Source organism: Seriola aureovittata, chromosome 1 (genome assembly GCF_021018895.1).
Source record: "Seriola aureovittata isolate HTS-2021-v1 ecotype China chromosome 1, ASM2101889v1, whole genome shotgun sequence".
In the NCBI taxonomy this organism is placed as follows: Eukaryota; Metazoa; Chordata; class Actinopteri; order Carangiformes; family Carangidae; genus Seriola; species Seriola aureovittata.
The window spans coordinates 17,323,339-17,339,884 of NC_079364.1; the positions used below are offsets into that span (position 1 = coordinate 17,323,339).

Here is a 16,546-nt window from a genome sequence, read left to right on the forward strand (position 1 = left end):
ACTTGACCAGAATTGTGACATGCAAAAGTTTGGGCAGACTTGTAGTTGTAAAGTGAAAGGTTAGGCCTTGAAAGGTATGTCAAGAATTGTTATTATAAATAGTCAGTTGGTTACATTTCTAGATCTAATCATCTCTCTGACTCTTCAAGCCGTGTGGTAACACTAAACAACGATGGGCTCCTCTAAGCACCTGACTGAGGATCTGAAAATGATGCAAACAAAGCAAGTGAAGCCATCGAAAGGTATCTAAGCGCTTCTGGGTTGAAATTTCCACTGTCTGAAATGTCAGAAATGGCTGTTAAGGGGAACTGTGTAAGTCAAGACAAGATCTGAAAGAAAAGACAACTGTCAGATTACAGGTCTGCTGGGTTGAAATGACTGCAAAGGACCTGGAGTGGTGGTGCACTGTTCCACTGTGCACCATTAATGCACAAACAGGGTGTATGTAGAAGAGTCATCTGAAGGAAAATTTACCTGCAACCTCATCACAAAAGTCAACGTTTGTAGTCTGCAAAGCAACATCTGGATAAGCCATAGTCATTTTGGAAACTAGTGCTTTGGACAGATGAAGTTAAAATTGAGCTCTTTGCCCACAATCACCATATTTGGAGTAAAAAAGGAGCAGTATTTGATGGAAAGAACACCTCGCCAACTGTTTAGCATGTGGGTGGAAATACTCTGCTTTGGGGTTGAGTGGCAGCCAGTGACTCAGAAAACATTGCATGGATAGAGTGAAGAATTGATTCCACTAAATATCAACAGATTCTTGATGCAAATATCCTGCAGTCAGTCGAGAAAGTTAAACTGAAAAGAAGCTGGATTCTACAACAGGACAGTGATCCAAGCCAGACCTCAACATCCACCATGAACTACCTCAAGAAACACAAGTTGAAGCTTTTGGAACAGCCCTCACTGACATCACTGACAGCCCTGACATCTACATCATTTAAAATCTGTGGGTGGATCTTAAGCACGCTGTGTGTGTGTGTGCAAACAACCTGAAGCAATCTACAGGAAGAGTGGGTGAAAAATTATGTTTCTGCCAATATTTCTAACAAGGGGTGGGTGGGACTAAGTGCCCAAACTTTTCATTTCACAGCACACATTTTGACTTGACACAAAAGGAAACACAAACATTGTTTGTATAACCATGTAAGCCATTACAGTGTCACAGTGAGCCAACAGGAACAATACCAGGACCCTGAAACTGAAACATGTCAAAATATCTTCTGTGTAACATGTCCTCAAGTTAAAATCAGGGCCATTTGCATAGCACATTTGACACAAAAGCAATTTTTCACATTTAACATGAAATACAGTAGAAAATACATAACAAAACAAAAACAAACAAGCAAGCAAAAAACAAAAAAACAAACACATTGAATGAAACCAAATTTCATGTCTGCAATGGATTTTCTGAGCATGAAATAGTTATGGACAGTGTCCTTACTGAACAACAGCCACCTTCCCCAGGGCCACAGAACTCCTACAGAACTACAAATTTTTGGTAGTTTTGCCTGTTTTACCTGGGTAGAGTTTATATGCACAAAATTAAAGAACTAACACTTCGTGGAATACTTACAGACTGAAATAGAAATTTCTAAAAACTAATTCTGGGCCAGTAAATATAACATGCCGTGTAGCATTATTCCAGCGTGGGAGTACTGATTGTATTTTTTGGGTATAACTAATATAATACTATTAATATAATAATATTGACTTGGAAGAAATTACAATTCAATAGATGATAGGTGGAGGTGGTGGGATCCCTCTGTCCCCCATTAGTGTAACGCTCAGAAAATATTTGTCTTCTGTATGCTATTGGCTTAGCATTACAGGTTTAATGTAGGTGGAATACACATAAATAATACATTTTCCAGGATACTATAAAATATTATTTTAGTGAGAGGGCACTTAATTGTGATCAGTCGTACGTTTGGACTTTTATTGTGAAGGCAGGTTTATACGCCTACCGGAAAAATACGCGCCTAACTCCATAAGAGTGGACTGGAGTATCAATGGAGTTGGTGCAGTGCTGAAAACATTGGCTTGAATTTGTTATTGCATTGTGGATAAATTTATCTGTTCGCCACAACTCGTATCGCAAGTTAAAATACTGTCGGTTGCCGTCGTCAGGACTATTGGCTTTAGCTAGCGTTAGCTTAGTATCCTGAGCAGCAACTCTACCGCCATTCGCGACAACTATCGAGGTAATAACAATTGTTTGTTGTAATTTTCCTGTTTAATTCATGTAGACAATCTGATTTAGTGCCCGTATCAGCGCTCTTTCGAACAACCAGGACTTTTAACAAAACACTTTATATTAACGATAGTTATTTACGAGAGAAAAGGTACACACAATCTTAGTGTTTCCGGTATAAGTTTTTCATAATAAACCTATCCCAATGAGCTGTAACAATTGGGGAAAGTTCACAAGAAAAGTGCATGACCGTATTGTTTTTCTAAACGTTTTATTTAGACAGGATGATTTCAGATCCACATAAAAACCACACAAAACTATAAAAGTGGTCATACAGGAAACACTGACAAGATCGAAAGAAACTCATTCCGCTTGTGTGAGGCGGGTCCGACGCAGCTGATTCAAACAGAGCAGGGAGCCTCCCGGTTTCATTTGTTTTCTTTTCTTGTCCGGCAGCATGGATCCTGAAGGTGGCCCACACAGTCCAGACGGAGAGACTGCCATGCCAGACCAGAACCCCAAATACCAGAGGAGTCTAAGGAGCCTTAATGTGCTGGCCGCCAGGTTTGTCAAGTTACTACAAGAAGCTGAAGGAGGAACACTGGACCTCAAAGAAGTAAGTGAGCTGAGACCATTCAAGCACACAGCGAAACAAACACGGATCCCATCACTGGAGATATGGTTTCTTAAATGTCACTGATTTCTTGCTTTTCTCCTTTAGACAGTTACTAGACAGTCACTAATTTGTGATATTGTGTAGACAAAATGATTAATAGAGAAAATACAAATAAATTCATGATGACCATTGCTAGTTGCAGCCCCCAAAATAATAATAAATAAACATAATATACACATATCCAATTGCTCATATTCTGTATATAGATCCCTCTGTATAGACATATGTGCAAAATTCAGCCTTTTATGCTTGTCAGTGCTTACAGTGTGCACTGGGAAATAAAAGTTGTTGTATTTTTGTCTTATTTTTTTTAATTTTCTCAGAAATGGGTGGCTGTTTATTGTTACCTCTGTGTTTCTTACTCACTCTGACCAAATTAAAGTGAATTTAAAAAAGATTTTATTATTTACTTTTAGAAACTAAAGTCCTTCGGTTTTTATTTCATCTTACATTTCAGTTAAAAACTCAAAAATGATATTAAATAGTTCATTCAGTTAGCGAAAACTGTTGTATTAAGTGACTGCAAAAAGTGCCATTAACCTACATAGGAACCAGAGTTTGATATTGTCAAAAATACAACAACAATTTTTTTTTTTTTTATAAAGACATTTGGGAAACTAAAATTCTCCGGATGAGGCTAAGTTGGCTGTGGTGGGTAAAGTGTTTTTTGTGTTCTTTTAGGCTGTCAGGATCCTGGCTGTTGGACAGAAAAGGCGAATCTACGATATCACGAATGTGCTGGAGGGCATTGGTCTGATTATGAAAATATCTAAGAGAATTGTGAAGTGGATGTAAGTTTCCAACCCTGCCTTTTGTGCATGCATTTGCGTATGCATGTGTTGCAAGAGTGTAGTGCAAAATATGTTTTACAAAATATAATACATATGCCTTTTCTAAATAAGAGGTGCATTGCCAGGAGAAAATGCACACGAGTTCACCAACAGACTGACAGAGTTAAAGTCTGAGCTGGAGGACTTGGAGCAGAAGGAATTCATGTTGGATCAGCAGAGACTCTGGGTCGAACAGAGCATCAGGAACACAACAGAAGACTGCAGCAAATATCCTTTTTATTCCTGTTTAAACTTGAACACGTTGATTTTCAACATTTGTCAGTTATTCTATTCCTGTCTGTTTCTATTGACAAAAACTTAGTAGAGATTGCAGAAATGTTATGTATTTGTCTGAAACGTTTCACTTTTTCAGTGAAAATTAGATATTGGACAGGGGGTTAATCCTTTGTGGCACAAAAGCTGTATGGTATTGCTTATAGCTGTAATTTCTTTTGCAAGAGCAAATTCATTTATTATTAAAGCTAACATCTTTTATTATTATAGTTGCTGTCATGCAGCAGCTAGCTCTTCTAGCACAATATTTCAAGTTGAACTTTAACTCAGATCAACCCTGACCTATGTGAATCATGAAGATATCTGCAACTGCTTCAGTGGTAATGTATAATCACTCTCTTGTCGTTCAACCATCGCTCTTCTGTACATTTTTGTGTTGGGGGTATCTTTGAAAAGCCAAGGAGAGGGGCAGTAAGCCAAAGACAGTGCTATCACTTTGTATTGTGGATACATCTATATTCCACAGAGGAAACCTTCGGGTACCTTCAGGTATTTCAGTAGAGTGAATACACATCCTAGCCTTACTTTTTGAGGAAAATGAGAACAAAAGTCTCCTTGGCACATTTCTTCCTGCCTCATCTCTGCTGCTGTTGAGTTGCATTGATTGATGTTTCGGTAGTAAAGAGATTCAGTGTAGACCAACCTGTGAAACAACTAGAACCTTTGCCACTTTGGTGAAGTCCAGATATGAGCAAAATCTGATGTTTAGGCGATTCAGAGTCGTAACTATCACACAGCTGGAAAAACACTGGTGTATAAAATCATTACGGTGCTTGCATCACCATAACAGCTGACATACAGTAGTTTGTTTTAGAATTAAGGCAAAAAGAACAGCTAGCATTTGTTTGTCTTAAAATATATGAAGACCAAATAAGTTTATTGTCTTTAACTTTTCAGTATCTTGTGTCTCTTCAGGCCACACACTTTTGGCAGTACGAGCGCCATCTGGCACACAGTTAGATGTTCCTATTCCCAAAGCTGTAAGTCCTGCATCAGTGGAACCTACTGTACTGTTTTCTTTTTCTGCCTTTAAATTCAGATGGGATAACTTAGAGTGTGTGTGTGTGTGTGTGTGTGTGTGTGTGTACGTGTGTATGTGTACATCCTCTTTCAGGTTCAGAACAGCCCAGCAAAGTACCAGATCCATCTGAAAAGTGGCGGTGGACCCATAGATGTCTTACTTCTTAACAAAAACTCTGCCAGCTCTGTTCCTGTTGTACTTCCAGTCCCGCCGCCTGAAGAAATTTTACAGAACGCTAAGTTAGCCATGTCCACTTCAAATGCAACAGGAAGCAGTACTGCACCCTATCAGGCATCAGCTGTCACCAAACATTGCACTAAATCAAGGCAGATGGCCATGGAGGATGTGCAGCCTTCTCATGCACCGTCATTTGTAAATGCTGAGCCCAAAAGATCTCGTGCTCCTAAATGTGAGTATTTTAGTTTGTACAGTTTCTGTTGATAGTGAAACCTAAACTGGCCAAGTATGTTTGTGCATACAAGGAATTTGACTCCTGTTTCTCTGTTTGCTCTCGGTGTACTTACTTATAATACACAGTGGCAGTAATAATGTCCCGGGAGATACACATGGGCATAGTTCAAAACCAAGGACAACAAAGCTGAGCAAAGATTAATCAAAAATGAACATATGACTAGTTTATAAATGCAAGTAAGTTTAAAAAATAAGATTCATACATAGAGCAATAACAACAGACAGAACATATATTATCTATACAAGTCAAAGAGTTTCTTTAGCGTTGAACGGAACTGAACTCAAGAAGAGATAACACAAATGTCAAGTTCTTCTTTCAGTAGCAGATGAAATCAGTTTATTAATTATATATCGCAGTGGTTACTGGTTCTGCTGTGTCTTTCTCTGTGAATATTTCTTTTATACTCATGCATGCTCATACAATAATGTCTTAACATCTCATGAATGTTTCTCTCAGTGTTGAGTGTTAATTTAAAAAAATCTTGTTTCCAGTGCGAGATTTATCAAACGAACTGAAGGACCTACTAGACCCATCCAAAGGTAATGGCTTTTTATTGTTGATGTTTACCTGAATTATTTATTTTCATTAAATTTGTAAAGTCATTTAATTTGACTGTATACTAGTATAATATTATATATTCCCTGATTTTTGTAGAAATAATGAGTGCTGGTCTAATCACAAAGCTTATGACCTCTGAAGGTAAGCCCACTTTATTTTCTGACTTCATATCTTATTGGTGTTTGTAGTATATTTGTATTAATCACATGTATACTTCTGCTCATCAGTTTTTTCACCACTCTTCCGTCGATCGCCGCCGCCACCATCTGAACAAGAATATGTCTATAATCTGGACGAGAGTGAAGGCCTCTGTGACCTCTTTGACATCCCTGTGCTCAATGTTTGATCATGAACTTGTGGTAAAGATCCTCTGGAAATGTATATAGCAGTCTGTTTTTGAATAGTTATTTGATTATAACAAATAATAAACGAATGATTTCAAATATCGTGTCAACCTCATTCATTTACTGCGAATTCATTACAACACCACAAACTACAGCTAAACTTTGTTGAGCTAAATGCTTACATTGGCATGCCTATGTGCTAACATGCTGTTGTTCACTATCACATTTGACTAAAAATCACAAATTTCCACCTCATGATGGCACTAGAGGAAATGTCAGGGTATTACCAATTTCAATAGATTTCATCCTTTGGGATCCATGATGGTCTGAACACAATTTCATCGAAGTGCCTGAGCTAGATCCATGCCTCCATATTATGGCTAAAAATACTGTTGACTCACTGAGCACCAAACATGTTTACTGTTAGTTACCAACAATTTGTCTGGTATATACAAAAAAAAAAAATCTGTTGTACGTGCAAGTATGTCTTGACTATATGTTCTGAAACTGTCACCTTTTATATAAGGAAATGTCTCTAAGCATAACAAACAGGCATGTATATTAATATGCATGTATATATTTAAAAGCTCAGTGTGACTGAGTGCATGAGGTACCAGAACAGAGAAATAGTGTCAGATAATATTTATACATCATTCAGTACATGTACATTTTGCAGTGTTGGATTTGCTGCTATTCCAGTTGATGGATGATGAATGTTGATCAGTAAAATTCCCTTAGAGAAATGTTAATAGGTTTTTATAGACTTCAAGAAAGGAATGAAATCTATTTTTTTTTTTTAACTTTGTTTTGTCTGTGTATTTTGGGCTGAATTCTGTTCATATTAATCAGTCTCATATTGACTTTTAAGTCATGGTTATGTTTAACATATAGTGTATCTAAAATACATATTTCCTCTGCACTCTGAAGAAGCCAGTGTACCACAGTACAGATAGCCCAGGATAATAATTGCACAGTTTTTGACACCGACTTTAAGGGAAAATGAATTTGTGGGAATGTTTACAGTGGTGGAAGACATACGTATTTAAGAAGTAAACACCAATACAGCAATATAAAAATAGTGATTTGGGTAGTTTTTTTCCAGTGGTTTGCAGTCTTAGATTGGGCCAATCTGAATTGTCACAAGATAAACACGAGGGCCTGTGAATTTATCAATGTTGAAAAGAAGAAAAACAAAGTTCTGCTGCTTTGTATCGTTGTAAAATAGTAGAATGTTATTGGACACAGCTACAATGGCATTTTATGTGTTAATTAATGTGCACTGTGTGTCAGCAATTCAAACTACCTCATTTGTTATCTGTTAGCACATCAGCCTCCACTTACTGGTGCCCATAGGAGTTATAGTTGTTGAGAAACATTAATAAATACTTTCTCTCTGCTTACAGCCACATTATAATTTATTAGAAACATCTATCCAATGCATATTTTCTGCTAATAAAAGCTTTACTTCGAGTTAGATTTGAGTTAAGTTTAATTTTATATCTACTATACAAATATTACCCCCTGGAATGTAGTGGAGGAGATGTAGAAAATGACATAAAACAAAATATATATAATGAAGTTAATAATTGGATTTTCGTACATGTACCACATCCATGACATGTACTTAGTTACTATCCACCATGATGTGTTTCAAGCATTCGTTGCCATAGCGACGCATGTTTGAGTTCCAAACTCACGACATGAGTATAAAGTGCAAGCTGCTGCACGAGCTTCTCAGAGCGATCGAAACATTGGAGACCGTCTCTCCGTTTAATTTGTGCTGTACATACGATGGTGAGCAAAGCGTTATTAAAATATATCACAGGTCCATCAGTGGGCTAACTACAGTAAAGAGCTACCGTTAGCGACCTAGCAGTTAACGCTCAGCTATGTGTTGGACAAGCTACTTCATAGCTATAGCCAGCAGTTTTAACCTTTCTCTTCTTCTATGTTGACCTCTGTCCAGCCACCCAAAGGCAAGGGTAAAAAGCCTGCAAATGCAAGGACCCCCACGCTAATAGATGGACTCACCAAGGATGAGATGTCCAAGGAGCAGGTCAGAGAATGTCGTGTGTTTAAGGAAAAAACGTATCCTGCTGAAAGTACTTTAAAAGAGTATCCCACCGAGTTAGTGTTGCACTTTCATAGAGTTGAAGGTCTACTGAAGAGACCCTAACCCAATAATCAGAATCTGTGAAGCAGAGACTAAAGTATCCTGAGTTTGAGTTTCTTGTATGTGTCAAGCTCTCAAAACATTGAACACTACCAGTGGCATTTTTTCATTACAGCCTCTGTGCCTTTGCAAGTCTCTGTCAAGCTCCAACTAACCATGTTATAATGCAGTTTTTAAAAAAATATAATGTGTAGTGTATAAGCCCATATCCAGATAGCCTCAAAGACATCATCAGGGTTAATTTCTAAGATTCACCTTGAGAGCTACAGAAAACATTATATGATGTTTTTACAGGCTGAGTAGATCCCTTTGTGAACAGTGTCTTCACTTTTTACATGCCCTTAAGGATAAAAATGAGGCAATAAGCTACAGTATTTGGCTGTTAATTAAAAGCTACAGGACACGAGCACTGCCTGGCTCAGATAGGGCCACATTGAAATATATTTCTTTATTTCAGCTCGAAGAGTACATTGTGCGTCTTCGAGAGGAGCTGGATAGAGAGAGAGAGGAGAGAAACTATTTTCAGACGGAGAGGGACAATATCCACACCTTTTGGGAAATCACAGACAGACAGCTAGAGGTGGTCAAGGCTGAACTTCAAAACCTAGAGAAGGACATAGAAGAGGATGAGGGGCACCATCAAGTAGAGATCAAGGTAAGGGTAATTCACAGATATACTGTGGCTACTCAGTCAAAGTGCACCCAAATTCAGGGGCTGGTTTTACTCAAGTATGTATTTTAATCCAGAATATGTGAAAACAGGTAACAAGGCGGTCCCATTTTTAAGGCTCTTTAAATGCAGTCAATATATGCAAGTATGTAGTATCCCACAATGATTGAATGGCATTTGCTGGTCACTGGCACTCCATTTGTCATCAATCATACACAGCACTTTTATTAGGACCCAAGCACTGAATGGTGCGAGGACCCTATTGTAAATTGTTTGTCAGATTTTTTTTCTTCTCTAAAATAAATTGGCCTTTTGAGGGCCTGGACATGCTTAAAATACTGAAATTTGCACACGTCAGGCCTGGTGAAAATTTGCATATTTTGTGGGTTTTGCCCAGGGGTGTGGCAAAATCGCTTGATAGCAACACATGGAAAATTTGAACAAGGCATTGCTCACACTGTGTTTCACCTACATGTATGAACAGGAACAACAGGAAATGAGAATTTACAGTGCAACTTGCTGGATGAAAGATATGTTGCACCTGCTGGGTCAGCCAGATGATCACCAGCTGCCTGCTGGAAAATACAGCTCGATGTATTTTATCCTGGATCTGGATGAAAAGTGGAGACTAAGGACACCAGAGGAGTATGAGGAAGTAACTGGTGTCAAACTAAAAGTTTTCAAAAGGGTTTTTGACTTGGTCTGTAATTTAGAGGATGCAGTAAAGAAATTTCCAGCAAAAAGGGATGATCTTGAGTATGAAGACAGGATGGCATTTTTAGACCTCCTGAAATTTAGCCTACATCCAACTACTGAAGACAGAATTACTCCTGGGGAAGCCCTTAAACACCATTTTGTAACAATGGTTCACCTGGTAGATACAATTGAGACCAGCACCTATACAGACTCTATACAGACGCCGTTTCAGCTCATGACTGTTTCCACTCTGCAAAATTTTGATGAATCAGATAATGGCAGGGGTTATGAAGAGTCAGACTCTGTGAAATATGATTGTGATCATTCAAACACTGCTCTCATGACTGACTTGCACAAAGAGCCATCTACTGGAAAAGCTTCATTAACTGGAACTGTTAACAGTTTTCTGGTTACAATGAAGACGCTGAGGATTCCAGTGGTATAAATGTGAGTGAGAGTTACAGTGACAAATGCTCATACATTCAGAGCTCTCGTGGAAATTATGACGATATTGAGTCTTCCATTGATGAAGATGGTAAAGAGCCAGAAGATGACATGGAGTATGATCCAGTGACATGTTGTTGCGGTCATTCAAACACTGGCAACGATGCTGATACCAAGACCTCCAGTCAGCCAGCCACCAGTGACGCCCGTGATGAAGACCCATCTCCTCCGAGCTCCACCGGGAATGATGATATAGAGCCAGCAATTTACCTTTATGATGGGGACAGAGACACAGCCACTTTCCCCAAAGAAGAACCAGGCACCTCTGCCAAAATAAAAATATGAATATATGATTCATTATTTCAATTAATGTATTTAATTTTGTTAAACTCAACATGGAACAAGACAATTAAAACTATGTTTGAGTTGTAATTCTAAAGGTTTGCAGTGAACAGGAGAAATGTTGAAATAATTTGCAACTTGAATGCAGTCGCAAGGTGTAACATTTATTGTATTTTACCTTTGAAATAATTCATTTACAAAGTGCTTTACAGTAAAAACAAGGAATAAAAGTAATAAATCAAAAACAGGAAACTAAAACAAGACATTTTTCACAATTTAACACTTTTTTATAGACCAAATAATTATTTGGTTGTTTGATTGTGAAAGTAATCTGCAGGTTAATCAAGAATGAAAATAATTGTTAGTTAAAGTTCTGTTTTCATTGATCTCAATATTTTTTTCTTTTTAAAGTGTCAATAAATATTGGAAAATGACCATTACAATTTACCAGAGCTCAATGTGTTGTCATCATTAGGGCCTGAGCGCCGACTGGTGTGAGGACTCTATTCTAATTCGTTTGCCAGATTTTTTTCTTCTCCAAAATAAATTAGCCTTACTGAGGTCCTAAGCATGTTCAAAAACTCATGAAGCTTTGCACATGTGTCAGACCAATCATCATTTGACGTACATGACATTTTCATTGTCTGCTCTACATTTGATATACAGTAATATAATGTGTGCTAGTTGCGTGGTCTCTGGCTTCACATAGTGGACACAATGAAGAATGCAAAGAAAATGCAATACATGTTGTCCATCGCAACATGGTTCAAGCAGGAAATCTTAACCTGTGAGCGCGTTGTCCGGTGGTTGCTACGATGCATGGCTGCTTTAACTGGCCTGCTGCGAGCCCCCCGAGGTGCGCAGGAGTGCGCTCAACGCTGCTTGCAGCTTTAGAATATTATTGAATTACATTATAATATATTGTCACTTGCATAAAAAGAGGCTGTTATAATTATCGTTGTGAAAGGTAGGTATTGTCGAGATAGACCGATCCTTTTATAAGCTTTTCTCAGGTGAAATGCAAAATCCTATGCAAAGTAGCCAGTAACCAGTGGCCTCCATGAGAACACTCACCCATATTTTGTCACATTTTTCTGAAATGATAACAGGCAAGATAAGATTATCCACGGACCGATTAATTGACTGAACTAAAATTACGCATTTGACTATTTTTTCTCCCCACTAGGTGTATAAGCAGAAGATGAAGCACCTCCTGTGTGAACACCAGAACACAATCTCTGAGTTGAAAGAAGAAGGGTTAGTCTCCACTGAGGTGCTGCAGAATGAGCAAGAACAATTAGAGGCTGAGCTTCACAAGGAGATGAGGGCCATCATGGTAGACATGCAGAAGCTCGACAATGAAAGTATCTTCAAGGAGCTTGAACTGGTTTGTAGTACACACCGAAAGATCTGTGGATTCAGCATTTCTGTTTACCTTGACACATATGCTTCAAACACCAGTTTGGTTGTGATCTCAACAGAAACACGAAGAAGAAATGACTAAAACAAGGAACCACTGGGAGAAGCATATCACAGGTAAATAACTCATCTTATTTTGAGTTGATTTCAACACACTGTGCTGTCAAAAACCGAATGTAACATCATTTTGTGTTGTTATTAAATAGAAATCAAATCCAATTATGCGAAAAAGATGAAGTTGCAGCAACAAGAGCTGGACAAAATGAGGCAAAAGGAGACCAGTGAAAGAGAGGATCAGTGGAACCGCCACATCGCTGGTCTTATAGAAGACCACGACAAAGCTTTGACGGATGCTTCTGCATTTGTTAATCTCATGGAAGAAGATCTGAAAATAAGCGAGTCAGTCAAGGTAAGTGCACACATTCAGCGTCCTTGTCAGAATAAACACGAAGAAATATGTTTAGTTTAGGTGTGCAGCTTTTCATTATTGATGAGTCTGTTGATTATTTTTTACAATGAATTGATAAATGGTTGTGTCTATATAGTGGTAAAAAAAAAAAAAGCCCATTTAGTTTTCCAGAGCCCAAGATAATGTCTTTAAATGGCTTTTCTCAACTGTTAATTATTCTGATCCAAAGTAACATGAAATTTTGATAAGTTTTCAAATTTTACAAGCTGTAAAACAATAAATGATTTTTTCTTGATAAATGACTCAGAGACAATAAATATTCTGTCCTTTGACTAATTGTTGCACCTCTTTCTGACATGCTGTGTTTTATTTGCTTTTCTTAGACACAAATTCTACGAATGGAGGTAAAACAGATGGAGAACCAGAGGGAACAGACCCATCTTTCGCAGGATAGCAAATGTCTCGCTGAGCGTCTCTTGAAAGTCAAGGAGCAAATTGCTGGAAATGAGAAAAAAACGAAATACTATGGAATGAAAAAGGTTGTGTTGGTGTCAGTGAATTTAAAAAAAAACTGAGTTTATAGTTCCAACTTGTACACTTATATTTGCTGCACTTTATGACAGGACATCAATGAAAGGGTAAAAAAAAAGGAGCTGAATGACCTAAAATTGGAACATAAGGACCTGGAACAGAAATTCAGCAAGGTAAAAACTTGAAATTAAACCTTACTTTAAGCCTTTATTATCAAAGTGTCATGTTGCTCAAAAGGTAGCTTGATTCAAATGCACATTGAATGTCAACCTAATGCTTTGTGTTCTTGTGTGTTTGTGTGTCACACAGCTTCAACTGGAAAAGGACGAGCAGTTCAAGACGTACTCTCAGACTATTGAGAAGGTGCAGCATAAAGCAGATCTGCAGATCATGCAGCTGCAAAGGAAGCTGAAGGCCCTGACAGACAGCCTGGAGAAGACACAGGCTCAGCTCCACTCGGTGCTATCTGCCTCTAACATGGACCAAATTGCCCTTGGTGGGGTCACAAAAAAAATTGAGGTACTGTTGTATGTGTCCCTTTAGTTGTCCTCTGTAGTCATTTGTATTCTTGATCGTTGATGTCTTATGATGTTTTATACATATTGCAATGCTGTTTGTACCTGAAAGAAACATGTTTTTACTTGTAGGAAAATCTTGACTCCTGCAATAAATCCATCAAGAACTTACAGTATAAAAAAGCTCAGATTTCCAAGGTTAGTAGTTTATGTCTGCACTTGTTTGAACAATGATGACATTTAAACTACTTATGTAGTGATATTCTTACTTGTCTAAAACAATGTGTGTCTGACAGGTGCATAAGGATCTGCTGCTGACCTACAAAGCAAAGCAAAGGGCTTTAGCTGTCCCAGTGGAGGTGCCTTGTGCCTTTTAGAGCAGCCTAAAATGAGAAGCAATGAATTAAAAGACTGAACCATTTACAGCAAATCTCACTTTCTTTACATAATATCTAATTAGAATCTGACATTATATTCTCTTTGATACAAATGTTGATGTTCAGTAACACAAAAGATTAATGTGAAACTGTGGGTTAGGGTCAGAGTTAGAGGCTTAATCACATGGAAAAGTCGTAATGCCTCCATTTATGTTTTAGGCTAATCATTTCACCACAAACATCAATCCTTAAAATTGTGCTCTGCCTTTGACAGTCCTCGTAGAAAACACAGTATCTGTTGTTTCAGCTTTCTTGTCCATTTGAACTAGTTTGTTTCAGAAAATAAATTTTATTTATTCATTTTCAAATTTATTCTGCAAATGTGCATACAGTTTTCACATTTATTTTTTATTTTATGGCATCATTTTGCATTGTTATTTAATTATTATTTTGTTATGCCTTAAAATTAAATTTTCCCTCATATTAGTTAATTTTTATATGGTACAACAGATGTCAGAAACTTAGATTCAGGTCAGTATGTAACCACTTTGTTTTGCCTTTGTAGGGAAATTTGAGTACATTCCTGTTAATCTTGACTGATGTACAGTGCAGAAAATCTAAATGAACTGAACTGAAAAATCTGAATATTGGCTGCTCTGGTTTGGTCTGTTAACAATAAGTCATCGAGTGACTGGGGAAGAGCTAAGTGGAGTGATAGATCTTAAGCAGCAGCAGAAACATTTTTGCAGGTTAACCGTACTGTAAGTCCCATTCTACAGCTTCAGCATTTTGTTATTGCTGGAGATAAAGAGAAGCTGTCTGCACCTTTCCCAAAATGTCCTGCCAGACCACACTCTCATATATTGTACACAATACTATAGGACACTGCCCAAAAACAATGCATGGGATCAGTGGAAACCTGTGATGTGGGGTCTGTTATCTTAAAGCAAAGATAGTTATTGTAGCTTAATATACAACGTGCAGCTGTTTTACATTGTAGAAAATAAACAGAACAGGGTTAGAAGCAGGAAAACCTGACGAGCACATCCATACTTCTAACTATTAACTACTTTCCAACAAGGAATGTGAAGTAACTTCATAAACTTCATAAAATCAACGTCAGTCACTTCATAAAGATGCATTGGCTAATGGGCCTCCCGACCACCTAGACCCCTGCGCCCATGTCTCATAGACCTGGTCATTAATCCATCTAAAAAGATGTGTATATTGAAAGAGTGAAATACCTTGCCTCTTTTTTGACACCTTTAGTTGGGAATAAATTCTGGGGGAAGTGGAGTTTCGCGTCAACCACTCATGTCTTACGATGCTTAACCTGACCCAAACTTACGCTCACTTTAACCAGTTATCTGTGCCTACTCCTGAGTCTTGGAATCTAATATGTACCAAGCAACAATGCTTTGAATTATAGCCTCACAATGACATTTTTTTCTTGCAAATTTTTAATCACACACCACTTTTTTCTACCTCCCATTCTTGTCTATAAATATACACTTGAAGAAATTAAAATGAAGTGCTGCTTAATTAACAGTAAGCCACTAACACCAAACTTTGCTGTGTTGTTTTTTTTTTTTTTTTTTGCAGCTGACTGGACCACACACTGCTCTTAAAATGAGGCTCACAGCAGCGGCTTCAACATCTGCAAATCTTCCTTCTCTCTGTCCTAGATGAGGCTGGTTACACTTAATTTGGAGCATCAGCTGTTTTTACTGCGGGGAAAGCAATGCATGATCTCTTAACTGTCAACTATAGCAGTTAATATAAGATTAATGTTAAGGTCATATTTTGTTATGACTTGTTATGACGTAGTATTTTTGCGATATGTTTGGCTAAATATTTTGCTGATGCAGTGATCCTGTGATGGGTTTACAGCTACAAGGGCATGATACAACTTATGCAAAGCCTCTGGTGGGCAGTTTGTCAACAGTCCTTTATCATCTCACTCCTGACACCAAGAACACTAAAGGCCATTCTCAACATCACACAAATTATGGCAAAAAACAAACTAACTCACAAATATTGCATATAAAATTGAAATAAATTAATCATGCTCACGCTAAAACGGCAAGTGAATTTTTTAATTTTTTTATTTCTGCCAGTAAATCAATACAAAGACAGACTCAGTATCTGGATAATGTCAGGTATTTATGCTTTTCAATTTCTATTGGACGATGGGGACAGAAGTTGGCCTTGGACCAAGTATTCCAATCTGAACAGCTAGTTTCCCCAGCTGATTTCCCCCGTGACATGACTGAGTTTCCAGCAGAGAGAAGAGGAATGTATGGGGTGGATCCAGTTTCTCATTGAATATTCCCGTGGTGAATCGAGCCCTGCTGCACTGAGTGATCACTGTTCCCTGTGGTATCAATAATACAGGAGGAAGTTATTGTCCCCCGTGCAGGCCACAGTATCATACAGCTAAAGCAAGTGGAGGGAGGAGGTGGTCCTTTCACTCAGCCCTCTTGGGTTTCAGGGCCTGCAGACAGTGGTCTGACTCTGGGGAGCCTGCTGCTTTGCCCTTGCACAGGGCTCAATTGTAAGTCTGCCTGACCGAGGG

The 16,546-nt window shown here is 38.1% G+C and overlaps 2 protein-coding genes across 3 annotated transcripts; both read left to right on the plus strand.

Annotated features, from left to right (window-relative positions):
• The first annotated feature begins 1,983 nt into the window (after positions 1-1,983).
• LOC130170119 (transcription factor E2F4-like) lies at positions 1,984-6,494 on the plus strand. Its single transcript, XM_056377273.1, has 10 exons — positions 1,984-2,210; positions 2,657-2,816; positions 3,558-3,667; positions 3,779-3,934; positions 4,277-4,320; positions 4,916-4,980; positions 5,115-5,430; positions 5,985-6,032; positions 6,148-6,192; positions 6,279-6,494. Exons 2-10 carry the CDS (start codon positions 2,658-2,660, stop codon positions 6,395-6,397), a joined length of 1,062 nt encoding a protein of 353 aa, XP_056233248.1. The 5' UTR covers positions 1,984-2,210; position 2,657; the 3' UTR covers positions 6,398-6,494.
• A 1,561-nt stretch (positions 6,495-8,055) lies between these two features.
• Positions 8,056-15,984, plus strand: gas8 (growth arrest-specific 8). 2 transcript variants are annotated; one of them, XM_056378169.1, is made up of 11 exons: positions 8,056-8,189; positions 8,362-8,451; positions 9,026-9,223; positions 11,907-12,107; positions 12,202-12,256; positions 12,346-12,548; positions 12,932-13,087; positions 13,172-13,252; positions 13,389-13,598; positions 13,727-13,792; positions 15,574-15,984. In XM_056378169.1, the coding sequence occupies exons 1-11, from the start codon at positions 8,187-8,189 to the stop codon at positions 15,658-15,660; spliced, it is 1,350 nt and encodes a 449-aa protein (XP_056234144.1). In that variant the 5' UTR covers positions 8,056-8,186; the 3' UTR covers positions 15,661-15,984. The 2 variants fall into 2 exon arrangements, with proteins under 2 accessions (XP_056234144.1, XP_056234152.1); XM_056378177.1 differs by lacking the exon at positions 15,574-15,984 and adding an exon at positions 13,891-14,015.
• The last annotated feature ends 562 nt before the right edge of the window (positions 15,985-16,546 follow it).

Excerpts from the sequence above, each read along its gene's own strand:
- LOC130170119 (XM_056377273.1), top strand. The coding sequence starts at position 2,658 with ATGGATCCTGAAGGTGGCCCACACAGTCCAGACGGAGAGACTGCCATG. Across the intron at positions 3,668-3,778 it reads AAGAGAATTGTGAAGTGGAT|AGGTGCATTGCCAGGAGAAA; the intron begins GTAAGTTTCCAA and ends TTTCTAAATAAG. Across the intron at positions 6,193-6,278 it reads AAAGCTTATGACCTCTGAAG|TTTTTTCACCACTCTTCCGT; the intron begins GTAAGCCCACTT and ends TCTGCTCATCAG.
- gas8 (XM_056378169.1), top strand. Across the intron at positions 13,088-13,171 it reads AATACTATGGAATGAAAAAG|GACATCAATGAAAGGGTAAA; the intron begins GTTGTGTTGGTG and ends ACTTTATGACAG. Across the intron at positions 13,793-15,573 it reads AAAAAGCTCAGATTTCCAAG|CTGACTGGACCACACACTGC; the intron begins GTTAGTAGTTTA and ends TTTTTTTTGCAG.